The 27,063-nt window shown below is 39.2% G+C and overlaps 3 protein-coding genes across 5 annotated transcripts in view; 2 read left to right on the forward strand and 1 right to left on the reverse strand.

Moving 5' to 3' along the window:
* Positions 1-1,093: 1,093 nt before the first annotated feature.
* CLEC1B (C-type lectin domain family 1 member B) lies at positions 1,094-10,205 on the forward strand. Of its 2 annotated transcripts, none has more exons than XM_047067336.1 (6): positions 1,094-1,413; positions 2,018-2,116; positions 3,393-3,512; positions 3,670-3,821; positions 7,021-7,168; positions 9,129-9,191. In XM_047067336.1, exons 1-5 carry the CDS (start codon positions 1,227-1,229, stop codon positions 7,129-7,131), a joined length of 669 nt encoding a protein of 222 aa, XP_046923292.1. In that variant the 5' UTR covers positions 1,094-1,226; the 3' UTR covers positions 7,132-7,168; positions 9,129-9,191. The 2 variants fall into 2 exon arrangements, with proteins under 2 accessions (XP_046923292.1, XP_046923291.1); XM_047067335.1 differs by having other exon boundaries at positions 1,100-1,413; positions 7,021-7,127; positions 9,129-10,205.
* Positions 10,206-13,213: 3,008 nt separating this feature from the next.
* CLEC9A (C-type lectin domain containing 9A) lies at positions 13,214-27,021 on the forward strand. Its single transcript, XM_047067339.1, has 6 exons — positions 13,214-13,378; positions 15,312-15,392; positions 22,130-22,276; positions 24,344-24,495; positions 25,675-25,796; positions 26,458-27,021. The coding sequence occupies exons 1-6, from the start codon at positions 13,288-13,290 to the stop codon at positions 26,576-26,578; spliced, it is 714 nt and encodes a 237-aa protein (XP_046923295.1). The 5' UTR covers positions 13,214-13,287; the 3' UTR covers positions 26,579-27,021.
* Positions 22,087-27,063, reverse strand: part of CLEC1A (C-type lectin domain family 1 member A) — a 34,487-nt gene continuing 29,510 nt past the window's right edge. For both annotated transcript variants that reach the window (XR_006959947.1, XR_006959946.1), the window contains exons 7-8: positions 25,871-26,034; positions 22,087-22,331 (exon numbers count right to left, since the gene is read on the reverse strand). The gene's annotated coding sequence lies outside the window, so the exon portion shown is untranslated. The remainder of the gene's footprint in view (positions 22,332-25,870; positions 26,035-27,063) is intronic.

Genomic DNA, 27,063 nt, shown 5'->3' on the forward strand with positions numbered 1-27,063 from the left:
TGTTTGTATAGTATATTTATATTATTATTATTTATATATATACTTATATATGTCTGCTATAAAACTATATAAAAGCTACCCTAATGACAAAATAGAGTCCTCACTAATATTCTTACATTAGCACAGCAACTAGCTCTCTCTGGCTGTTCTTTTTTTTTTTTAATTTTTTTTTCAATGTTTATTTATTTTTGGGACAGAGAGAGACAGAGCATGAACAGGGGGAGGGGCAGAGAGAGAGGGAGACACAGAATCGGAAGCAGGCTCCAGGCTCCGAGCCATCAGCCCAGAGCCCCACGCGGGGCTCGAACTCACGGACCGCGAGATCGTGACCTGAGCTGAAGTTGGACGCTTAACCGACTGCGCCACCCAGGCGCCCCTCTCTGGCTGTTCTTACAACTCCTTTCAGTGTGAGCCACAATAACAACCTGAAAACCCATTTTATACAGTTAAATGCGTGGAAACACATATCACACTCCGATGTGCAGGGCACTAGGAACCTGTCCCTTTCACAAACAGCTCTTCATCGAAGCACCACCATACCTGTAATTACACAATTTCGCTTCATGATGATTTGCCCCTTGCTGGAAATTCATTTTAAAGTGAAAACCTTTGAAAGGCAGTGCCTACATCCCCGACTCGGCTTTATTTCACTTTATTTGGTGGGTTTTCTCTGATGCCTAAACCCAAGCAGTATGAAGCCTGCTTCCTGCAGAGTCCTCAAAGTTTTGAAAAATATAATTTGTGGAAGATGCACGCATTTGGATGAAGTGTAGGCTATAGTTAGAAATGCTGCCCTCTAACACAAGACCCTGAAACGTCTCATAGAGCTCATATTAGATCAAATTATGTTAGACTTTCTCCTCACCGTGGAAGAGGCTATGTATCTGCTCGTGTTTTGCCCAGGAAATTTTCATCACAAAACGGTTCATTTCAACAACATGATTTAGGCTCCACTAAGGCGAAGATGAGGCATGAACTTTTGTTCTTTGAAAGGATACACGTAAGGAGATGTTCCTTCATTCAGGGCTGAAGATAAAGAAAACAGGAAGCAAATGCCATATCTCCTCCTTCACGGCAAGTTATTATTTGTATGTTTTTACGTTCAAGGTCCTTGTATCTCTGAACAGCTAGGAAGGGGCTTCCTGGAAGAAAAAATATCCAAAAAAAAAAAAAAAAACCCAAACCCAAACCCAACCAAAACAAAACAACCATGTCCCCCAACTCCTATGGCTCCTCCTTACCAGAGAGAGGAGGATCATCGACTCGCCAACACTGAAATCGTTAAGAGTGGACATTACAAGTTTGCAAAGTCATTGGACCCTAAGCTCACTCGTAGTCCAAGGGAAGCCATGCAGGATGAAGACGGATATGTCACTTTAAATATTAAAGGTCGAAAACCGGCTCTCACCTCAGGTAAGAGTGCCCGGAGCCAGCAACTTGGAAATTAATTGTTGAAATCGGTCAGTCAGAGTTTCCCTTCTCTGCTAGGGGTAGCACGTATAGTTTCATTTTCCTGATGACCTTCCTTCTCTTCAGAATTTGACTAATACCTACATAGGCTCAGACAGACTTATTTAGAATATCAGCGATAGAAGATAAAAGCAGGGAACGTTACCCTAAGGTTTACACAGTTTCTTGCTGGGAGGAATCAAAATCAAGCGGATAAGGGGAAAGAATGTTTTCTAACCTTCATTTTCGAAGATGTCAGCCAATGGGTATGATTCTCCAGCTGTGGCTTATAAAAGCCATCATTTAGGGGGGTGGGTACAAAACACAACGAAGACCAAGAAACAAAACCCTTAATCGTCGTTTTTGACTCAGAGTCGAAATCCATTGGAAAAAGTTGGGTGCGTGGCATGGGGAGTGGGTTATGCTCGCTATTGATGATCACCAAAAGAACACTAGCAACATTTGGCAATGAATCTGTTTATATCACTCAGATAACCTTGAGAGAGCAAGGGCAGAGGTGACACTGCCACATAGCCCGCCCCCTAACATCTTTATTGTGTGCCCACAGTTGACTCTGCTTCCTCACCTTTGTGGCGTGTGATGGCTTTGATTCTGCTGACCTTGTGCGTGGGGTTAGTTATTGGGCTGGTGGCTTTGTGGATGATGTGTAAGTATTGACTCATTGGGAAAGAGTTGACCTGGTGAAAGCAACACCTGAGGGTCCGGGTGGATGCCCCTGAACCAAATTGTCACTGTGGGTCTACTTGTTACTATTTCAATCATCTTCTACATGGCTGCCAAGAAATTCTCAATTTCGACTTCAGACTTTTTCCTTCTGTTTACGATCACTTTGCTGATTTATTATTACAATCCTTTTCAAGAATTTTAAACTGGTCTTGGAGATCCTGCTCGGTTTAGATCCCCATGATCTTTTCAAGTTTTTTTTCTCCCTGTCTCACATATCCCACGCCCCGACCAACATGGGGCTTTCTCGGTTTCCCCGCCTGAGAGTTTGCTGTCTCTAGTCCCTCTTCCTAAAAGCCCTCCTTCCCATTGTGTTTAATGAATGTGTTTATTTTCAGTCAGAAACAATTTGTGTCCCGCACAAAAAAAAATTATCATTTTTTTTCTTTTTAGAAGTCTAAAAGCCCTTCTTTTTATAAATCTAAAAGCCCATGATGTAGCTGTTGCTGGTTTGTGTACCTGTTTATTTTTCATAAGATATTGTAGAATCTTTCATTTGTCATCTTTTTTTTTTTTTTGGAAAATGTGAGTAGTAGTGTTAAAAATATTTTGAAATGTTTTATTTATTTTTGAGAAAGAGAGACAATGCGTGGGGGAGGAGCAGAGAGAGAGGGGGACAGAGGATCTGAAGCAGGCTCTCTACTGACAGCAGAGTCCCACGCAAGGGGCTCGAACTCACAGACCATGAGATCATGACCGGAGCCAAAGCCTGAAGCTCAACCCATGGAGCCCCTCAGGCGCCCCTCCTGTGCCATCTTTTATTCACCCGAATATCACAATATTTTGAGCACAACCAGAAATCAATAATGTATTTTTTAAATCAAAAGAGATTTTGGTATGACGTGAAAAACAAAGTAACGTGCCATCCACCTTTGAAATCTGCTTAGCAACCTGCATTAAAGGAAATCTCAAAACCTGCACCTCGTTTGATCAGGAGGGCATTTTCTTACTTTGCGATGGTCTCCTTCATATAACTGAACTTCTTTTGGATGACCACCAGGTGTCAGTTTTGCGCAGTTCTTAATTTGTTCTGGGTCCCCTTCCCCCCTTGTCCCCAGACCCTTTGCAGTCCTCGCTTATTCATGTGTATCCAGTAACCACTCAGTTTGACAATTCTACTGAAAGTAGAGTTCATTGAAAGGTCTCTGCATCACCGTTATTATCCTGATGACAAATTATTACCCAATGTTTACATCCAGCTGCCACAGAGCGAAACTACCTACAAGTGGAGAACAAAAATTTCTCAGGCACTCTGCACCGGTTGGCACAGCAGTTCTGCCAGTATTTAATAAAACAATCCGAACAAAAGAGCGGCGTCAGTAAGTATGGTTTTGTAACCTCTTCCTCTCCCCCCCCCCCCCCGGAGTATTTCTGTGATGTTATCCGTAGGGAATCTGGAGATCTGCAAGCAACATTGAATACACGGAAAAAGGAAAAGTAGAAAGTAAAGATTCCTATGCTGGGTTTCTCCTTAAGGCCATAAATGCAGCCCATGTGACCGAAACTGGAGATACTACGGCGATAGTTGCTATGGATTTTTCAGGCACAACTTGACGTGGGAAGAGAGTAAGCAGTACTGTGTTAACGTGAACGCCACTTTGCTGAAGATTACCAGCCAGAAAGTTCTGGTAAGGAGATTCTTCTGTCAAATATTTTGGAGTCATGCGGAGCAAAATTGTAAGTGAAGCATTTGATTTTATGCACACAACGCGCGCGCACACACAGGCGCGCGCGCGCGCGCACACACACACACACACACGTTTCTCGAGTCTTACAGTTTGTACTAATCTGAGAACCTTATCAAGCCCAGTAGAAATGACCACAGCTGAGAGTAAAAAGTGTGAAAATGAACTAATGAGACTTCGAATTCTGGTCTTACGCCTGTGACAAGTCATTTAAGCTTTCTCAGCTTTCTTAACTCCATTTACTAACTCACAAAAGAATCTGAAAGTATAAAGAAACTCAGCAGCTCAAATCACTGTAAAATATAAATAACAATGTCGTCACAGTACTGCATGGCTCCCCGGGTCCTGCTAAGTTGTTGAACAGTTGAACTTGAACAAACTATGATACAAACTCCACCTTTCCACAGGCTCTTCGGTAGGGTGGGGAACAATCTCATTTGCGAAACACACAGGATTTCAGTTGAAATTTTTCTGCAAAACGCGTTGCCTCTTCCACATTTTCCTCTTTGACAGCTTCTAACAAAGGCTCTATTTTTTTTTAATGGTTATTTATTTTTGACAGAGAGAGACAGGGCATGAGTGGGGGAGGGGCAGAGAGAGGGAGACACAGAATCCGAAGCAGGCTCCAGGGTCTGAGCTGTCAGCACAGAGCCCGAGGCAGGGCTCGAACTCACAGACCGCGAGATCATGACCTGAGCCGAAGTCGGACGCTCAACCGACTGAGCCACCCAGGCTCCCCAAAGGCTCTATTTTCTTTTCTTTCTTTTTTTTTTTAAATTTTTTTTTTTTTTCAACGTTCATCCATCTTCGGGACAGAGAGAGACAGAGCATGAACGGGGGAGGGGCAGAGAGAGAGGGAGACACAGAATCCGAAACAGGCTCCAGGCTCTGAGCCATCAGCCCAGAGCCCGACGCGGGGCTCGAACTCGTGGACCAGATCGTGACCTGGCCGAAGTCGGACGCTCAACCGACTGCGCCACCCAGGCGCCCCGAAAAGGCTCTATTTTCAAGTGAACTATGTTCACATCCACTCATGCACTCTCTCTTTATTATTTAGAATAGCTTTTCTCGTCTTTGTGAATCCTGGAAGCAAACCAGAAACCACACCTTAGAGTCTCCCTTCCACCAAATAATAGGTTAATTTTTTTTATTTTTTTAAGTAGTATGTTTATTAAAACATTTTTTAATTTTTTAAAAATATTTTGAGAGAGAGAGATTGAAAGAGAGAGAGCTAGCAGGGGAGAGGCAGTGAGAGAGGGAGAGAGAGCGTCACCAGCAGGCTCCACTCTGATGCGGGGCTCGAACACATGATCATGATGTGAGTTAAAACCAAGAGTCAGGCGCTTCACTGGCTGAGTCACCCAGGCGCCCCTGAAACGTTTTTTTAAAGGCATAAAGTATGTATGGTATTCATCCTACACCTTCTATTATGGTAAGTATCATATTCTGTATATTAAACATGAACGCAAGTATAAGTTCGAATACAAGATCAGGATTTGGGTTGTGTACAGAGATCAAACCAAATGCAAATGCTCAAGCCAGTCATAGTCTACAAAACTGCCATAGTTGATCAGTAAAACTGACTTCTACTTTCCTGAGCTGGAGTCCACAGAAGTGGGACCAGACATGAGGAGAACATTCCACTGACACGCATGCTCCTTTGTGTGTGCTGCTTCATCTACTAATTCGTGTTGTGGACTGAAACTCAGAGACGGCATTCAGATAAATACATTAATTTTCTTTCCAATCTGGCAAAAGAAGAGAGTGCCCGAAAACCTCGACTTCAACAGCCAGAGATTAATGGGAGACATGGAAACATGGCTTGAATCTTGCTACCCTAAGCTGATGCCAGATTGGAGACTTACGAATGAAAGAGGAAGCAATGTCAGTTTTGAGAAACAAAGAATAGTTGAACGGCAGGTGGACTATACTTTGTAGAGTGAAGTATACAATGTGGGTGTATTTTAGCGAAAAGAACAGGGGGTTAACAGAAAGGTGAGTTATGCCTGAAGCTTTAAAAAATAAGCGGTTAAAGGTGACTTTCAGACACTGTCTCTTATGGAATGCCAGTCTGTGTCTCACATCTGTCAAGAAGCTCAAGTCACTTTTTATTTGTCAAGAATGCATTCTCACCTGTTTTTTCTGAGAGGTATGAGCGTATACGAACATTTGACTCCTTTTAATTTTGTTACCCATAGATTGATTGATTGATTGATTGATCCATCAATTCCACAAATATGCACTGAAACGAGTCCAGAATCTGAACCTACGCAGTTAACAAAACTTCCAGAAGTCCCTAACCTTGGGGAGCTTATATTCTAATTGGGGCAATAGGCAATGACCCATAACGTATAGTGGGTAGTGTTCATTCCTAGGCAGAGAAAGGTAAATTAGAGGGCGCCCGGATGGATCAGTTGGTTAAACATCTGGTTTCGGCTCAGTTCATGGGTTCGAGCCCCGTGTTAGGCTCTGCACTGACAGCTCGAAGCCTGCTTCAGATTCTCTGTCTCCCTCTCTCTGCCCCTCCCCTGCTTGTGCGCTCTCTCAAAATAAATAAATAAACATTAAAAAAAAAAAAGAAAAAGGCAAATGAGATAAAGCAGATGCTGTTTGTAATCCCTTTGAGAAAGACCTCATATAACTCCCTTTTACTCAATCAACTGAAACAAATTAATACTTCCATATGTAAATTTTGTAGGCTACTACAAAACTAAGCTAAGCGATGAAACCAAAGCCAAGTAGAGGTTAAACCTAGGGAATAATAGTTTCGCCAGCAATATATTTCTTTTTTATGTTTTTTCTCCAGTTGTTTGCCATTATCTTATTTAACAGCCATATTTGGTACTCTATTTGAAGTGGTTATAATAGACTCTAGTCTTCTGTCAGTGAAAGATAAACACAGAGGAGGTTAGAATATCTGCTTTTTGTGAACATTTTTTTCCCTGTATTCTACAAGCAATTTTTCATTCTGGAACAAGCGAACTTGGCACAATTCTAAACACCAAATATAATTAATATTCATATTGACGTGTAATCTAATTTATTGTTGTTGTTCAGGGTCTTATCGAGAAGCTTTGTCTTTACGTCATTGCAAGACCTGTGAAAGCGTGCTGACCGTTCTATTTATTTGTGTTTGCAATAGGAATACATGAAGTCTAGGACTGGATTCATTCGTTGGGTTGGACTGTCCCGCAAGAACACTAATGAGGTCTGGAGGTGGGAAGATGGTTCAGTGCCCTCCAAAGATGTGTAAGTCACTGGACTTTTGGAATACAACTACTCTCTTGATGGCAAGTTACTTAAAAGTTGGGAGGTGGCTTGGGGCACCTGGGTGGCTCAATCGCTTGAGCGTCGGACTTGGGCTCAGGTCAGGATCTCGCAGTCTGCGAGTTCGAGCCCCGCATCGGGCTCTGTGCTGACAGCTCAGAGCCTGGAGCCTGCTTCGGATTCCGTGACTCCGTCTCTCTCTTCCCCTGCCCCACTTGTGCCCATTCTCTCTCTCTCTCTCTCAAAAATAAATAAACATTAAAAAAATGAAAAAAGAAAGTTGGGAGGTGGCTCTGTACCCTTCTGTGTGCTACATAAGCAGTAGCTGAGTCACTGACACCTGAGTCCTAATAAGTGACCACGGGTAATAAGACAGTTCTACCTTCCTTACTCTCCCATGCCTCTGCTCTCTATCTGTGTCACAACCAACCTCTACTTCCAATATTTTTCCCCATTCATTTCTACCCTCAAATTTACCGTTGTGATATTTGCATGTGTGTGTGTGCGCGTGTGAGTGCATTTAACGTGATCCGATTCTCTTCGCATATTTTTCGAACAAAATTATCATTCTTGTTGTTTTGTGGTTGGAAGTGATTACTTTGAGGTTTCTTTGGACTTTTCAGCATCATTTTACCCACTCTTTCACGCTAGGGTTCTCCAAGAATCAGGCACATCGTTTACAAGGTGGTTCCAATGTTCATATCATAAGGCTTCATCCTTCTACAGACGAGCCAGGCAAAGGAGCCAATTGCATTAATAGTTAATATGGCTTTCCAGTTTCCAACCTCAAGATTTTTGCTCATTTTGTATGTCAAAATTCTGCCTTTCCGGTTAAAATGTAAACCATATAACTAAAACTTGTACAATCTGATCGTTACTAAAATTTGCAATTAATTGATTCAACAGGTACTAAGTATTTACTATGGGGAGGAGCAAAGTATACCACAGGTACAAGCAAATTTCTTCATAGGTCTTGAGCTTTAGCTTCTGTCATTTTCTGCCTCATTCCCAATACTCTAGGCAAACGGGTGAACCCTCTGTGCTTTCAACAAGCTCAACTTGTTTTGTTGTCTCAGGGCTTTTGGATTTACTGTTTTCTTCTGGAATGTTCCACCTCCGGAACTCCATTGTGGGCTCCCCCTTGTGACTCACATGTCTGTTGAAGCCTCACTTCCTCAATGAGGTCAACTTCAATTACTGAAACTAAATTAGCCCCACATCCACTCGTTTCATTTCTTCGTAACTGTTACCACTCTCTGAAATGTTTTATTGTTGGCTTCTTACCAATATCCTCTTATATTTAATGTAAGTTCCCTGATAGAAGGGACCGTGTCCTTGTTGACTCTATCATCGGCACATAAAACAGCTTTGGCACATGGTAGGTATCCTACAGATGTTTGGCAAACCAATTAGATGTGTACATTCTTTGTTCTCTTGTCACAAGCAGTGTGGCAGGGAATAAAGACAAGGTAAGGCAATCACGGTAGAGTGTGCTTAGCCTTATATCTGCTAGCTTGTAAGACAAATCCTCATTTAAAAAAATGTCTGATCAACTTACTTTTCCTTGAGCTCCTTCCCATTTTGTACAGCTACTTGTCCTACGGGGTTCTTCTAACTCCTCTCTGTTTATCTAAATCCTATCCTCCCTTCAAGACAGAGCTAAAGCGTGCTCTTCTATGAAAAGATGAAAAGATAAAGCCTTCTCCATAGTTTTAGATCCCATCCATATCCGTCTCTTTCTCTGGACTCTAATGGTGCCTACTGCTCACTTACTACTTAATCGATGCTGTTTGAAATCGCTACGGAGCTCCTCAGCTGTGCATACTTTATACTCCCGAGCAGAGTGAAAATTTCTCAATGATCTGAATGTGTGTTTTCATTTTTTTTTCCACTTTGTGCCACAAAATACTTGCCCGCAGGGTTTGATCGTTGATTGTTGACATCGTTTTTCACAGGAACTCATTCTCCCTTTTCCATTCACAGGTTTGAGCTTTCTGGAAATGGAGGAGACAATATGAATTGTGCCTATTTTTATAATGGGAAAATTTACCCCACCTTCTGTAATGACAAACATTACTTAATGTGTGAGAGGAAGGCAGGCATGACAAAGGTGGACACACTCCTGTAATGCAAAGAGATGGGAAGGATGTCACAGACAGGTGCTTGATTGTACAGTGACAGATCTGGATGAAGGACTTCCTGGACATAAAATTGTTTATTTTTTCCCTTCATCCCCCTTGGAGTCATCTTTACATTATCTTTTCTACCAACCCCGCTTCATTCCTCCTTTATCTATCCCTTCATACTAAGGGATAACTTAATCCCGTCTTTATACATCCGGAAGCCAGTCTGTGAGTTGATCATTTGTTCTCAGTTGTTCTGTTTCCATGCGTTTTCTTTCTTCTTGTCTTCTCCTCATAATTATGTCAACGCAGTATGATTCACTGCATCTTCAGACGCAAACAAAAAAACACTTTAAATTGGAATGAGAATGGCTAGGCTTTCATCAACCGAAGCTGTGCAAGATATCTACGTTTGAAAGACAACATAAGGTAGTGGAAAGAAAACTGAACTTGGACTCCGTAGAACAATGTAGATGATGACTTAACTAAAGTACAACCATGGACCAAATAGTAGTGTGGCCCCTTTAACGTTCATTTTCTCATACTTCAAATAGAATAGCACCCATTATCTCACGCTCGCACAACCTAAGAAAAGGTCAGGGTACTAACTATATCGATAACCCCATGAAGAGCAACACCATGACTTTCCTATACGCCCAGCATTAAGCACGGCTCCTTGTGGCTCACGGGAAGCAAAAAAATAGTCACTTGTCATCGCGTGAAAAGCACCACAATCTGTAAAACATCACAGAATTACAATTTGGATTCTGAGTCTGCTTTGGTTAGACTCAACCTCTGTAATTTTCTGTGCAAGGAAAAATAAAAGTTTCTGGGCAAGAAGCCTGATGGGGTTTAGAAATAAGAAAATGCTTCCTTAACAAGGCCCGTAGGCAAGTAGACAAAACGGCAAGTAAAAATGTTTTATCTCTTCCTGACAGTTCTATGCTTGGTTTTTGCCGAATAACTCCTGAAGTATTTATAGATACGTGGGGAGGCACCCTTTCACGGGGTAACAGGCAAACATTGCATTTCTTTCCCACAGCTTCCTTGAAGCCACTCTTTCTTCTCACATTGGTGGTAATAAAATTTGTGAATGGGATTCTCAAACATCTCAACTGAGAGGTTTGGTAAACCATGCAGATGTGCAAACACAAATACTCAAGGTTCTCAGCTGGAAGGCTGAGAAGACGCTGAGTCCTGTGCTTTTAAGAAGCACTCCGGCTCGATTCTGCTACAAGTAGGTTTTAATACATTGTGAGAAAAACTACATTAGAACTTCCTCCCTGTGTGGCTTTTGGTAAGTTACTCTCAGTTTCCTCATGTGTGAAATGGTTTTAATATTATTACTTTACTCACAGGTAATGGGATCATCTGATATGATATATACAACATTGAGCAGAGTACCAAACATGTAATAAATACTCAACAAATAGGTATTATTTTATACCTTCGTGCTCTAATACCCAAAGACCCTTGGATCTTTATCTTGTCTTAGACTATCGATAAACAAGCAGATTTTGGAGAGACAGGAAAAATAACACAAATACCTCAGGTTTCGCTTCTACTTCAAGTATCTTGAAATTATGGTCTTGGGGGCAGAGTATCATTATGTTACTGTTTTATTTGTTGATTTAGAGGAATGGAATAGGAACTAATATTTGAGAAAATCATCCAGAAATCAACCATATCTCTGGACTTTAGTGTTTTATCACCCGCAAATGGAAAAAAAAAAAAAAAAAAAAACATATATTTATACATCACTATGGCACAAGTAAATTTCAAAGAATAATATGATATCTTAGGTCCCGGAAAAAATGCAATTAAAAAATGTAAACCAATCAAACTGTGCCTACAAAGATTCTTTTTTCTGGTCCTCAAATCAAAATAATCTTATACATGAAATCAGAATAGCACAGATTTTAATAGCACAGGCTCTGCGATCAGAGCACCTAATTTCAAATACTGACTTCCACTTACTACCCAAGTGAACTTTGGTAAGTAGTTTGATTTCTCTGCGCTTCAATTTACAACGAAGTTACACTGTGCTAATGACAGTGCCTGTTTCATAGAGCTGTTTTGAGAATCAAAATAATTCACATAAAAGCCTTTTGAAACACTACTTGGAAAGTCATGAATAATCAGCAAAAGGTGGTATGATTAAAAACATCAAAAGCGATACAAGTAACCTATTAATTCTTTATTGGGAGAGCCCAGTGTTTCCCCTAAAGAAATTTATCAGAGCGTATACTGTGTTACAGAAAACTAGATCTTTCTAAGCTTGATATTTAGTCCTGATAAAATGTGAGCGCACCTGGAAATTAATGACAACTCATTGAACTTCCTGTTCCTGTGCTCCTGACATTAGTCTTAATGGACGTTTGGTATGCTTATGGCTTCTTCCTCTTCTTCTCTTCAAGATAGAAATCACTACATTAAAAAGGCTACAGAGTTAAGTGACGTTGTTTTTCAGATCAGAATCTCAAGTCACATGAAAACCATTAGAAGTATTCAGAGGATTTGCTGGATAGTCTCCCTTTACCTCTTGAGATCCTCTCGGCCCCACCCTGTGTCTTGGGGAGGCAGAACTCAAATAACCAGCATTATTTGGGGAAACTTGCCCCTGGCTTCCAGTTAATTTAGCTATTGGGAGGTCCTAGCAGTGATCAAAGGTTGAAATGAGACAGTGGTCAAGGTATTCAGTCCCTGGGTCTTCCCTACCATGACATGGTTTGGCAAAGGAAAGGCTGTAAGTTCGGTATCTTAGGCCATGACCCCTATCAAACAAGTCATAGAGTTCAAACACCCTCCCCTTAACTCCTCAGGCCTAGGGGTGATAACAGTATCCCGATGCATATCTCACCACCTTTTTTGGGTCCATTAATCCTTCCCCCAACAGTGCCCTTATTCAATGCCCTTAGATTACTCTCTGAATATGCCATTTGTTTTCTTCTGTTACAGAGACCAATGATTGATGCAGGGAGACACTGAAACAAAAGGGAGCATTGCAATTTTGCAGATTGTTGAGATTTGCAAACTATGCATTAGTAAGACATGACCTTTGGCCATAAGGACAAATGGCCAATATGTGAATGGTGATTAAAGTCTCAAGTTTCTTAATACCAATGCTATAGTCACAGGATGTGACAGAAATGGCCACCTATCCACTAAATAACTCATGCTTCCCATTTAGAATAACATTGTCATAAAAATTTCCCTGGCCAGGCAAAAATCACATGTATCGGGCCCAGCCTTTTAGATCCAAACACAAGCATTACATTAGTGGATGTGGATGTGCTACGTGTAGGTTATGGCTTTTCGAGCAGATGTGGATTTGCCATCTTCTCTTTCCCTTTCCAAGGGACTCGGGTGTCTCACGAGATAGAAGGAGCCTGGGTCCCCCTTGGAAGAAATTGGCCCACTAACCAGGGTTACTCAAGCTAAATTGTTATGTGAGCAAGAAATAATCTTTAGTGTGCTTTCTGAAACTCACTTGTCACTACATTACCCTAACTACTACAGCAGGTAAATTGATTTTAGAGATGAAATCCCTCCCTAGCTTGTTTGTTTTAAGGATACACAGTGATCCACAGCTCCTTACATCCAGGTGAGCGAACCCTGGCTCTTGGCTCCCTAGGTCATCCAAATGCTTCCTACACCAAATATAAGGGTGCTGTTTGGACTTCTATTCTTTTCATCTTGACAATAACCTAGTGCTGTCACCTTCAACGTCTGCTGTGCTTTGGAAACCAGAGGAATAATCTACTCTACCATCGGCCGTTTCAAGTTCAGGTTCTTTCTCATTTCCTTCTTTAACAAGTTCTACTTTGGCTTCAACTTCACAAACTTCTACTTTCTAGATGAAGATGCATCGATTCTATTCCTTAAACCCAAACGTAGTTTCCCACCGGTGTGAGAAGTAGTCAATTTCAATTCTTTCACCAGCCTGCTCCTGCCACAAGAGGAGATATTTTGCCTCGCCTTCTCCTGGAGACTGCCTTACCTGTCGAAGCATCTCAGACATGCAGGAAGAAGGGACATACAACTCACTCCAGTGGGATAATCCAACACCAAACCCTTACCAGAAACATCTGTCTTCCACCAAATGTTCAGGTAACCAGTTCTGATTATTTAGTCCAAGACTTTGCAGTTTACATTTTGTTTCCTGGCCTACGATGAGCCCAAGGTGATTTTTCTAATGAGATTACTCACGTATGCATCTGATAATGTGCATGATACGCTAATGTTAAAAATGAAGTGATATGGGAGAGTAAATAAAGGTGCGAAAGGAAAAGAGCAATGGCTACGACAAATACGTAACCTATGACAAAAAAGTAACCCTTTTCCCTCTCTCTTGCTGGAAAGACAACGAATTCCCAAATTTGGAAGATACATGAAAGAAATCATATATTTTTTTATTAGTTTGGTTCCTGCATAAAATACCCTGAAAATCACCTGACAAATACTAGGAAATAAAGAGAAAACATGAGTTGAAAACCTGGCAAAATCTTATCAGTCTGGAGGGGTCTGCTCCAGTGATCAGTGCTGGTATTATTATTTAACATTTGTATTAGCTTCTTATTATTTTGATAATAGATTAACACGGACCGAGGGGTTTAATACAAGACAAATTTGTTATCTTATAGTTCTGAAGGTCAGAAGTCCAAAATTGGTTTCATTGGGCAAGGCGTTGGCAAGGGTGCGTTCCTTTAAGGGGCTCTGGGGGAGAATACATCTCATTGTGTCTTCTAGTTTCTAGAGCGGCATTTCTTGCTTTTCTTGGCTCATGGCCTTTTCCTCCATTTTCAAAGCCAGTAGCATTATGTTTTCAAGTGTCTTTCCGCTTCCATTGTCATATAGCACCCTGACTCCCGACCTCCCACTTATAAAGGCCCAGATCAAACAGGATAAAGTCCCCATCCCAAGATCCTTCACTTAATTTAAAGTCTCCTTTACCACAAAAGGTAATATTTACAGGTTCCAGGGAGTAGGACATGGGCATTTGGGGCAGTGGCATTATTCAGCCTACCACATAATCCAAACAAAGATAACTTTTAATTCTTTCTGGCTAGTGTTAAGAATATAGCAAATCATACATTCTTCATTTTTCCTTCCTGAATAGATGCAAAATTACCTGGAAAACAAAATGTCCCTCATCCAAAATTGTATATTTTAAAAGAAATATCTGTGGGGGTGCCTGGGTGTCTCAGTTAGTTAAGTGTCTGACTCTTCATTTCAGCTCAGGTCACGATCTCCCGGTCCATGAGTTTGAGCCCCGTGCCAGGCTCTGTGCTGATGGCCCAGACCCTGGAGCCTGCTTGGGATTCTGTGTCTCCTTCTCTCTCCGCCCCTTCACGATTCATGCTCCATTTCTGTCTCTCTCTCTCAAAAATAAATACACATTAAAAATAATTATTTTTTTATTAAAAAAATTTTTTCACATTTATTTATATTTGAGACAGAGAGAGAGAGAGAGCACAAGCCAGGGAGGGGCAGAGAGAGAGAAGGAGACACAGAGTCTGAACAGGCTCCAGGCTCTGAGCTGTGAGCACAGAGCCCGACGTGGGGCTCGAACTCACAAACCGTGAGATCATGACCTGAGCCGAAGTCAGACGCTTAACCGATTGAGCCACCCAGGCGCCCCCCCCGCCCCAATTTTTTTTAATAAAAGAAGTATCTTTGAACCAATCTTGTTCAAGTGGCACTGGAGAGAGATGAGGATGTTTGCTTTCAAAAATGAAGGCTTACTACCCGGTTTGCTCTAAAAGATTGCTGGAAGAGAAAACTGGAAAACTAGGTAGTAAGATTGTGGCATCATATACTGTTAAGAGAAGTATGTTGTTTAACCTATTGGATTTGACATTTTTCCAAATCTAACTTGCATTTCCAAAAGTTCAGAGTGCTTTTTTCCTGTTACCACAGTCCCCAGGGCTTCAGGGATTCTCTAGTAAGAATGCAAATTCTTTCTTTCACTCGGTCTGCTCTTAGCCCATGTCTTTCGTCTACTTTCTCTAACTCAGTATCATTGGCCCTATTCCTTGCTCAGGAACATGGTGTCTTCTGGTGGTGATTTCATGTATTTTCTGCGTGGGCTCAGTAACAACCTCTGTTTTCCTGGGCATCAAGTGTAAGTACAAAAGGGTATCTTCTAAATAATCTCTCTGTATACATACTACATATACTTTACATATAATTATAAAAATTATATGTAAATTATACATATTATTATAAAAATACATATGTACATATACGCTGCATGTAGCTTTATAGACAATTCTATATATCATTATAAATAAATATCATAATTTATAAATAGATAAACCAATCAATGAGAAACCTGTAAATGCATATAAGTGATGTAAAATAATGGCTTACTAATTTAAGTTATGGGGCATTTATGTAACTCTCTAAGCACTGGGATGCTACTGATAACTTTTAATGCTCATCTTCACGAGTTAATTGTTTAACTCAATTCTAATGCCATCGTCTCTTTGGGGAAAATAATGCAAATAATGACTTATATTATGATTCAATTTGTGACTCTTATTAGTATGCCAAAGGATGCAATTTGAAAGATTTCAGTATAATGCTCTTTCTTTTCTAAATATTCATGTATTCTAAATTTGACTTTATGCAGATTATTTTAGTAAGAGCTTTTCACTTTATATGAGGCAAAGTACAAGATAGTAAGCTTAATGCAATCTGAACACTTTATTTGGGCCATATTTAATCACATTTCTTTAGTCCAAATTTTAAGACATGTTTTCATATCTGGCTAGTGAAATTTTTATAAAATATAATAATTACAGAGCTGCAGATTACAAAAAACAAACAAAAAAACAACCAACAACTTGGATTATCACTCATGCTAGCACTAGGAAATATTTATAGAAAGACAGAGAAAAAGTTTATTGTCCAGATAATTCCTCCTTTTCATATGCTCTGGAAAAACATTTCTCTATCTAGCAGACATTAGCTGGCGAGAATTATGAGTTCTAGAATGAAGAAGAGACGGGTTCAGATTTGCTTCCACAAAGTACAAGAAACTTGATCTTGTTCATGTTAGCCATGAACTTATTTTCCTGATTGTTCTTAGAAAATTGTTTTAAGGGGCGCCTGGGTGGCGCAGTCGGTTAAGCGTCCGACTTCAGCCAGGTCACGATCTTGCGGTCTGTGAGTTCGAGCCCCGCGTCGGGCTCTGGGCTGATGGCTCAGAGCCTGGAGCCTGTTTCCGATTCTGTGTCTCCCTCTCTCTCTGCCCCTTGCCCGTTCATGCTCTGTCTCTCTCTGTCCCAAAAATAAATAAGCGTTGAAAAAAAAAAAATTAAAAAAAAAAAAAAAAAAGAAAATTGTTTTAAGAATTACTAGCAGTTCAATAAGTAATTGTTGCCTTGCCTATCGCCTCAAAAGAAATTTCACAACAAATGTGAGCACTGCGAAAGCCTTCCTTATCTCACCGTCTACTCTCTCTGGGTATCATATAAAAACGTTATTTAAATCAAACGCAAGTCTGTTTTTTTAGGAAACTCACACTTAAATGTATATTTCTCAAACAGACACACTGGAAATAGATTGAGGAGTTGAAAGAGAACTAACAGAGAAGTAAATTAACCTCTAATAATTCAGTTTCTTCTGTAAAACCTGGGCACTTTGAATGGAATATTGTCTAGCTCCATTCTGACGACAGTACAAGAATTCATGCACAGAGTGACACTGGAAGGATACAAAAGTAACTAAAAACAGGGTCAGGAACGTAAGATAGACGGTGACAACATCAGTGATTGCTGTTTGTTGTTTTTTTAATGCCGTAATCCCATGGATGTAGTCTGTATGAAACAATTTTTTTTAACTCCCAAAACAAAAAATATGGGAAGAAAATACTTCCAGGAGGATAAAGGAAAGCTAGTTAGAAAATAAAGTATTTAAAACTTTCAGTAATTTCTGGAAAATGCTTACAAATACAAGTTTTGGCTTTTTTTTGCATTAATAGCTACAAATACCTACTTTTAAAACTTATAAATAGCACTATACAAATGTAAAATATTTTTACTAGTGGCTTTTCTTCATGTATAGTGGCTTTTAGTTTTTTGCTACCAATATGGTCATTGGCCAAGATCATCTTTTACACTCTCAAAACATTCTTAGGGCTTTTATTAAGTAAAAGCCAGTTACAGAAACAAGAGTTGTGCTAAACAAGAAGTGGTTTGTTGACTTCAGACTTTCTTAACTTATCGCTGTCCTTCTAGTTATAGATTATTTTATAGCCAGTATATTTTGAGTTGTAAAAATCATGTTTAATTTCTAACAATTATCTCACCTTAATCATGTTCCACTTGATAAAGAATGTTAAATATTCTCTCCATGAAAATTTTCACTGTAAGAAAAAGGCCAATATTAATATTTAAATTATTATATACTATATAATTTAATATACATATTAGAAACAGGGACATGTTTCTGACAAAGAGTAATGAATGAAATCTATATCCTGTTTAAAATTTTTTTTTTCAACGTTTATTTATTTTTGAGACAGAGAGAGACAGAACGTGAACGGGGGAGGGGCAGAGAGAGAGGGAGACACAGAATCGGAAACAGGCTCCAGGCTCTGAGCCATCAGCCCAGAGCCTGACGCGGGGCTCAAACTCACGGACCGCGAGATCGTGACCTGGCTGAAGTCGGACGCTTAACCGACTGCGCCACCCAGGCGCCCCTATATCCTGTTTAAATATGAAAGTAATGCATGGGTTAATTACAAATTTTTCTTGTATACCATTAAAAATGCATCCATATGTATCTGACAGTAAAATGACTCGTAAAATTAATCATGTACGTTGATATAAAAGGATACACTGCAGTAATTTAAAGAGGTCTTCTAGAACTGTTGCTGTTAATATGGAGATATGGTTACACAATAGTTCCCATGAAATAAGCAGACTTAAAAGTCACTTATGGAAAAATACAGTTTTATAAAAATTATATGTAACATAGATGGGGTTTTACATGCATATGTGGAAAAAAGTTTTAGTAGATATAAACTAAATGCTAACAACTGCTATTTGAATGGTGGGTTTAAATGTAAGGAAAAGCAGTTTCTTGCTTTCTTCCTACTATTTTGTATTTTCTATTTTTTTCTACCAAATGATTTATGCTAATTTCTATTTTGAAAGCTCTGTAGTGCAAAATATTTTCTAAAACATCAAATTTTTTCATTTGTTTTTACTCTTCTTTTTCATTTTCTTAATTCATCCATTAAGTATATCATACAACATCATATAATTACAAGATACTTTTATTTTGGGGGGCTTTAAAAACATTTGTCTTATATTCCCCCAAATAAATATATTGTTTAATCTTTATTCCTCACTTGTTGCAAATTGATTACAAGCCCAACACTGTATTTTGCTTCCCATTTGGGAGGGAACAAAAGAGAAGTCTCATTTCCCTTTCTCCAGTTTTATTACAGTTTTATACAGTACAACCTTTTCAGATGGTAATAAACACAGCAGCAATAACCTCAAGAATATGGTTAATCTAGAAAGAGTTCATCGAAATTTAAACTTCTGGAATAATACTTCAAATTCCTAAAAAAAATATTATTTTCAATCTCTAAACGTGCCAGATTATTGATAGAATAAAATAAATAACGTCACTGTCCTACTCCCCACTCTGGTTATATCTAGCCTTTTGCTAAGAAGGAACATAATCCAAGCCACTAGCAGCCTAGGTTACTTGAACCACCAATGGACAAGGTATAAACCATCCATTGCATATCTCCCTAGCTCTTGAGCAAAATATGGAAAAGAGGGTAAGAGTCCTAGACCATATTGAGAAAGATTAGCATATGTGTAATAATAGACCCCAAAGTAGAAGAGATAGTTCGATAAAAGTGGTATTATTTTAAGACCTATTGGATGGATATTTTCCCAAACTGATCAGAAACACTAAGCCGCGGGTTTCAAGACATTCTATAAAAACCAAACGGCACAAAGAAAAGCAATATCCATGTGAAGAAAACTATTTAATAGACTAGGAATAGATGGGTACTTTATAATATGATTTTTAAAAAGAATCGACCTAAAAAGCGAGTCAGACTTAGAAGGAAAGAACGGCAACAAAAAATAATATAAAAGTAATGTGAAAATGGGAGAAAGGCAGGCCCTGCCGAATATTGAAATAAAATTATAAATCTAAAATAACGAAGGCTGTGTGGTTCATTCCGCCGAGAAGCAGGCAGATCGAATGTAACTAAAATAATAGAAATATATTATTCCTATTATTCTATCCCTTCAGCTACAGATGGCAAGTAAATGAGGATGGGGAGGACAGGCACGTGGGAGGCTCAATCGGTTAAGCATCTGACTTCGGCTAAGATCATTATTTCATGGTTTATGAGTTCGGGAACCCACAAGGAACTCCGTACTGATGGTGCAGAGCCTGCTTGGGATCCTCTCTTTCTCTCTCTCTCTCTCTTAGTCCCTCCCCCACTTATGCATGCGGCACTCTCTCTCTCTCTCTCTCTCAAAATAAATAAACTTAAAAAAAAAAAAAAACAAGACAATGGGGAGGGGTTTCATTCAGTAAAGGATATGAGACCACACACAATGTAGCCATCTAGGGGAGAAAGGCTGAAGTCATACCTTATAAATTCCAACGAAATAAATTCCAGCTACCAAATATGGAAAAATGAACTACACTTATAAAAGTATAATCTCAAGTGTAAATTTTTTACTAAAAATGACTCAAGAAACAAAACACATGAACATAGGGGAATAGAAGGAAAAAATACGATAAAAACAGAGAGGGAGGCAAACCACAAGAGACCCTCAAATACAGGGGACAAAACTGAGAATTGCTGAGGGGGTGTTGGGTGGGAGGATGGGCTAAATGGGTGCTGGGCATTAAGGAGGGCACTTGTTGGGATAGGCACTGACTACCAAAGGTAGATGATGAATCGCCAGATTCAACTCCTGACGCCGTTGTTACCGTATATGTTAACTACCTTGGATTTAAACAAAATCAAAAATTTTAAAAAGCATCTGACGTACGTGGGGCAAACTACCACACGCAAAGTCAGACACACTGGGACAGTGTAACTGCAGCTCGTATCAGGGAAAAGCTCAGTTTACCAAAGTACAAATGCACTAACAGAACCCGTTACACGAGATTGATTTGCCGAAGAAGAGTCACACGACCCAAAATGCCAGGGCTGACAAATGTACAGTTTACCATAAGAAAAGGGTACAATTTAACGACCACATTAAAGTAAGGATATGTATTACAATGAAGGATCCGGACAGGCCAGGTACGAACAGGTGTCTCGTCCTCCCTCTGTGACTATCCTTTCGGAACACAGTTCTTCTCTTCAGTCAGGAACCACCAATGTATACACAGAATACTTTGGTACCAGGGCACCCCAAATAGAGTCTTGCTTGGGAATTTTTATATTTTGCTGACTGCATAGGCATACTTCTGTAAGGTACCCGGCTTCAACAGCAGACCCTGCTCAGGACCTCCTTGTAACCAGGGGCAAATCATCGGTCATATGGCATCAGTAAAGAATGCCGACAAGCTAGTATAATCTGGCCCCAACATCCTCAGACTGATGATTGCAAAGCGACACTATTAATCGGTATGTCTCATACCTCGTCCAGAGGTCGGTACCAGGCAGAAACTTTACAGACACTGTCAGGCTGATCCCAGGCCTGTTTGAATGAATTCTCAGCACAATAAGCACCTCATATAAAACAGTCAAGGAAAGAGTAGAAACTCAATGAGAAAAATTATAATTATGTATGTAATTATATATCATATATTATATATAATTATACACTTCATAGAAAAGGAAATACAAATGACATTTATATGTACGAGAAAATGTTTCGACACCAGTGTAAAAAGGTAAATGCAAAGTCAAATGATATTGAGATACCATGTGCAACAGCATATATGGAGGGTAATTTGGAAATATGTAATACAACTTAAATGTACATAAACTTTGACCAAGCAACTTATCTTAAAAATATGCTTGCATAGGTGTGAAATTATGTATGACTAAGGTTCTTTATTACAGTATTTATTTCTGGAATGCCAAAAGATTACAAACAGTCTAAAAGTCAATAGAAAATGTCTAACATAAATCATGATATATCCAGACAATGGAATTCGATACAGTTATAATGAAAGGATGAGAAAGCTATTTACATACTGATATGGAATTAGGTCCAAAATGTACTTTATAATTACCTTTTTTTAAAGTTTACTTATTTATTTTGAGACAGAGACAGCATGATTGAAGGAGTGGCGGAGAGAGAGAGAGAGGGAGAGAGAGAGAGAGAGAGAGTGAATCCCAAGCAGGCTCCTTACTGCCAACACAGAGCCCGATGCGACGCTCAGTCTCATGAACCAGGAGATCATGACCTGAGCTGAAACCAATAGTCAGACACTCAGCTGACTGAGCCACCCAGGTGCCCCCCAAATATATTTTAAGTGGTAAAATAAAAGGTGAAAAACCATATAAACAGATTGCTACCGTCCATACAAAGGGAAGAGAGGGCATTTTATATGCATTTGCTTGTAAAATTCAAGCAAACATATATGGAAGAGTAAAAAAGAAATTGGTAAAGCTGACTGCTCTTGGGGAGTGAAGTCAGGTGCATGGGGAGACTGGGTGGTAAAGTGGCTTTTTGCTCTGTCTCCTTTGAAGTTTTTGATTCTTGAACAGTGTAAATTGTAAACAAAAACTTAATGCGAATTAAAGTCCCAAAGATCATCAGTAATTTGCAGCTGTACTTAGTCTGTATGGAAAAACTACTTTGCAATAATTTGTTAGTATTTTTTATTAAGAATGATTGTTATTGTTTGAAGTGTTCCAGGTGTCCACTATTGCAATGAAGCAGCAAGAAAAACTCATCCATCAGGAGAGAACGATGTGGAATTTCACACGATGGCAGAAAAACCATAACCTTCAGATGAAATACTGTCAAACCTTGATGCAAAACTCCTTTGTTTCAGGTAATTGATATCAAATCAGTTTCCACTGTGCAGATACAAATGTAGGCACCAATCCCTTAAAAGAAACAGTGACATACATTTTACTCTCTGCAGAACTACGGTCAGAGCTTTAAATTAGGAGGGACGTAATTTTGATCCACACTTCAGTTCAGTCTTATTTATATATTTCCATAGAACGTGGAAAATACTGAGGTCCCACGAAATGCAGATTTAAAAAACATATAGTCAAATTTCAAAGGGAAATGTGTAGGATTAGATCAGATTTTTTTTTAAGCAGCATTTGATGTTTTACCCAATCACTCCAATTTGTAAGTGCATCTTTAATTATAGTTCTAAATTCTTCAATATATTTAGTTGAGACATTGCTTTAGATTCAAATTTAGATATCCCTTTGGGCAGAAAAATCATGTTAGAAATCAGAGTCTTTACCACAAAAATTATAACAATGCAGGGTTCAGCTCTTTTTAAATATTCTATGAAGTTATTTCAGTTTTATCTTTTACATCTCTTACAAGCATTTCTTTTCAAGTAGGCTCCACACCTAACATGAGGCTTGAACTCACAACCCTGAAATCAAGAGTCACACTCTACCGACTGAGACAGCCAAGCTGCTCCCCTCTTATAAGCATTTAAACCTAAAACAGCCTATTTCTATTTGTTTTGTAGTTTGTCAAATATTCTATGGTTACCTAATTGGCATTAATTATCCTTGGAGTGAATACCATTTAACAAATCACCAATGAGAGAGATCAAAAACCTACTATAGCTCCTTCTGACTAAAATGTAGTCAAATAAATGTTTACAGAATCACTGTGTGCCCCACAGTGTTTTTAAATACATCAAGCTTTTGCAAGCATGAGTTGGGCCCACATCTGAGCCACCAACCTTGAGACAATGACAATATCCATTTTGGAGACCTACAAATCTAACATGTCCTCCAACCTTTCAGCTGCCATTGTCAATGCCACTCAGGCTATAACTTTAACAATAGACAAGACACTGATCAGCATAGATTCTAAATGAAGGATAATGAAAAGCTTTAAATAACTCAACATTGGATCCATGGAAACTGATAATGAACTATTTGTGACCCTCAGTAGAAGTCCTCTGTCTAGAAACTAGAGTTCTGGAAATGCCAGTGTCTTTCCCTCTATAAAACTGTGCAAGAAACGGTCAAATTCCTGCTTTTCGGTTCCCCTTGTATACTCTTGAGCACACTTTTTTTGTGAATACATTCTTTAAGACAGGGTTCATAAAACCGATTAAACAATATGGCTTGCTTGTTAGTTATATCCAAGTTCTGAAATAAGCTTATTGGTCACTTATGTTTTTCTTCAATTTTCCTCACTCACGTTTTTCTAAAATCATTCCTCAAAGTAGAATGAACTGTTTGTTCTCTCCCTTACATACGAAACACGTTCATGTTTAACTCTCAGAATTTAAACATCAACTTGAAACTTATTACTCAGCTTACCTAATGGTCCAGTATATTTCCAATTAGATTGGACCAGTGAGATTAACAGACATGAAACAATAAGCAAACAAATGAAGACATAAATGATGTCAACCTAAAGAAGGGAAATATTTATAAAAATAGAACAATCAGCTCACTTATTATAGAAGAGGAACAATTTGGGGAAAAACATCCCAAAGCTAATTTTAAGTTTAAAAAAAAAGTTTACTTATCTATTTTGAGAGGGAAGGAAAGAGAGAGAGAGAGAGAGAGAGAGAGAACCCCAAGCAGGCTCAGCACTGTCAGCTTGAAGCTTGATGTGGGGCTCAAACCCACGAACGTGAGATCACGACCTGAGCTGAAGCCAAGAGTTGGTCGCTTAACCAGCTGAGCCACCCAGGCCCCCCAAAGTTAATTTTATCTTAAACTAGTTCTTACAGACCTATTGTAGCTGGAAATAATTATATAAATCTCACTACGGTAAGTACTGCCTCATACGAACCATTTGGTTAAAAGTGCTCAGTTTCATTGGGGGTGAGACAAGGGGTTCCTTTGGGAAGATGTGCTACTGATATTTTTCTGATAAATTTAACGAAGTATGTTTATATTCAAAGCCCATAACTGCAGCCCTTGTCCAAACAACTGGATTCAGAATGGTGGAAGTTGCTACCATGTCTTTGAAAACTGGAAAATCTGGCACACCAGTAAAGAGGACTGTTTGAAGGAGGGCTCTAATCTTCTACAAATAGACAGCAAAGAGGAAATGGTAAACAGTATCTCGTGGTTTCCTATCATTCTGAAAATACCCTGATACGTTAAAAGAAAGGACTCATTCTAAGAAGACAGGACTCCTTAATATTCTACAAGAGTAGTATATTTGTTGTACGTAACAAAGGTTTCAAAGAGACGAAGTGGGAATTGCCAAAGTTTGTTTTCCCTTTAATTAGACAAACAAAACAAAAGCAAGAAGCTATCCAGAAATCAACGAGACTATGTTAGCTGTATGTCCTTTGTTAATCAAAAAGGTGAGGTGGTAAAGGAAATACTATTTTATGACTTGTTGATCCACTCCAAGATGTACGTATATTACAGTTGTGTGTGGTTCAGAGTCATCGTTTTCAATGCTGTCGGGAAGTATAACAACCAATCACAACTCTGTAATTACCAAGGAAAAGCGGAAGTATAAAAAGGGAAGTGACGTCATGAAATGGAGAGGTCTATGAAAATAAGCATTTGCTAAATGAAACGTTTAGTCTGGTTTACTACCATCTTAACAAGCAGTGTTTCCCTGAAGTCGTTTTACATATTTATGGAAATAGGTATGAAATAGAATACAGAGTTGACACATTTCTGCCCTTATTAAAAATGTATGCTTGCTATACTCAATAATTAGCTAACGTTCAATTTTCCAAGAATAATGAGAGAACGATTTAACAATATGTTAAGGACACGCAGGAAACCAAGACAACTTGAACTCACTACAATTATAGGTTTCCACTATTTTTTCTGTGCAAATTTGGTGACAAAAGCTAGTCATGTTTTTTTCTAACAGAATACCCCTACAGTTAAGTTGCCTCTGGAATCTTCTAAATTATTTCTCGTATTGAAGTATACTGGGAAAGAATGATCTATGCGGTCTATGATGTCAAGGATATTTCTACTTTTCCTGATTAGTATCACACCTTGTTTTGACATGTATTAACTGTCAAACTCGGAATCTGTTAAGATTATTTTATTGCCAGATGCTTATTTTCCTTATAGTCCTTAAGACCCCATCTATCGTACGACAATAAAAACAAATCTACGAAATGTATCCCTTCTTTTAAAACCATCTCTGTCTTATTCTTTCTCAATTTCCATCGAGGCAAAATGTCACACTTTATATTTCATCATAGTTTCTTGCTGTTTTCCCCCTAGTTCACTGTTGAGGTCTTGTTGCTTCTAGGACTTTATCACTGGCAGCCTGAGGAAGATCAAAAGTGGCTATGATTACTGGGTGGGACTGTCTCAGGATGGTCTCAGCAGATCGTGGCTTTGGCAAGATGGCTCAGCTCCTCCCCCTGACCTGTAAGTGTCTGAGGGAATTGTTACAAGAAAAATTAGAAACCTGAGGGAATTCAGACGTTCCTTTTATTTTATACCTCAGAGTTTTTCCAGAAGACAGAACCAGCAATGATAGCTTCACAGGCTTTTTATTGGAACCAAAGCTGAGGTCATTGAAGGGTAGCTTCATGGCTTCCAAGTTTTCCTCCTTCTCAGTCCTGCTGCCATCACCCGTAGCACATTCACATGAAAATTGGAGACGCTGCATGAACAACATTTATCAGTATCATGACATTTCCTGTGGACCGTTTAATGGCTAGAGTACTAAGGGAAAGACATTATGGTGATTATTAAGCGATTTCCATATTAAGGTTTTTAGATAGAACTAGGGAGATTGGTGAACAGGATTAGGTGCCTTAGTATTTTGAGAGTTAAGAGTCGGGAGAGAAATCCTAAGTTAGAGCCAACTTTTGTGTCTCTATTTCTTTTAATATGAGGCTTTTTGCTATTACAGTAGCATATTTTTATTGAGCAAAAACAGCTCTGTTACTGAAGAAAGAGGGTGCCATAGGAGAATACCATATTAAAACAAAACAAAGAGCTACCCACCTCTCGTTAGGTACCCACAAGACCATCACTGTCAGCCCCATGCCTAAAGTCAGATTCACTGACTTTGCCTCCCCAGGTCACCAGTAAAGACACTCCAATCAACTAACCAGCTTTGCGGATATCTCAAGGACAAGTCCCTGTCTTCCGCTAACTGCAGCATTTGGAAATATTTTATCTGTGAGAAGTATGCATTATGATCCTCTACCTGAACAAAATTGCACTTGAAGAGATCTATTGCAAGAGTGTGCTGATCAGGCCATTGGAAAACCTGCCACAAAATTCCAAGGGGCAAGTGAAGTATGCCGATGTGTGGGCTATGAAACTACCTACCTGGGAGGTAGGTATCAAAACCTATCTCTGCATTTACACTTGGCAATTTCCTTCAATGCTTTCCAGACCTTCATTTGACATTGTGTAAATTGCCAAGAATAAAAGTGACTTCGAGCTACTGAGGACAAAATCCCGAAACGCTGAGAACAAACTGAAGAAAAAACATGTCCTTGTGCTTTTGTTTCCCCCCTAATCTAGAGTGACTATAAACTCCACACAAAAATCTATAAGCCCCTGGGGGGGATGATGCCTTTCTAGCTGGCTGATTTTTTTTATATATAAATAAATAAATGTAGGCTTTTAAAATCTCTGCCTGCCAGATCTTTCTTTGCATGTTTTCTAGGCTTCCAGG

The sequence above is a fragment of the Lynx rufus genome, unplaced genomic scaffold (assembly GCF_022079265.1).
Source record: "Lynx rufus isolate CCGP_SWC_20201006 ecotype Redwood Valley unplaced genomic scaffold, mLynRuf1.p SCAF_7, whole genome shotgun sequence".
Lineage (NCBI taxonomy): Eukaryota > Metazoa > Chordata > Mammalia > Carnivora > Felidae > Lynx > Lynx rufus.

What these genes read in the sequence shown, in the direction of transcription:
- CLEC1B (XM_047067335.1), top strand. Translation starts at nt 1,227, where the DNA reads ATGGCTCCTCCTTACCAGAGAGAGGAGGATCATCGACTCGCCAACACT. An exon ending in AAAACCGGCTCTCACCTCAG is followed by an intron (nt 1,414 to 2,017) that starts GTAAGAGTGCCC and finishes GTGTGCCCACAG; the next exon opens with TTGACTCTGCTTCCTCACCT. An exon ending in GGTGGCTTTGTGGATGATGT is followed by an intron (nt 2,117 to 3,392) that starts GTAAGTATTGAC and finishes GTTTACATCCAG; the next exon opens with CTGCCACAGAGCGAAACTAC.
- CLEC9A (XM_047067339.1), top strand. Translation starts at nt 13,288, where the DNA reads ATGCAGGAAGAAGGGACATACAACTCACTCCAGTGGGATAATCCAACA. An exon ending in GTCTTCCACCAAATGTTCAG is followed by an intron (nt 13,379 to 15,311) that starts GTAACCAGTTCT and finishes TTCCTTGCTCAG; the next exon opens with GAACATGGTGTCTTCTGGTG. An exon ending in TGTTTTCCTGGGCATCAAGT is followed by an intron (nt 15,393 to 22,129) that starts GTAAGTACAAAA and finishes TATTGTTTGAAG; the next exon opens with TGTTCCAGGTGTCCACTATT.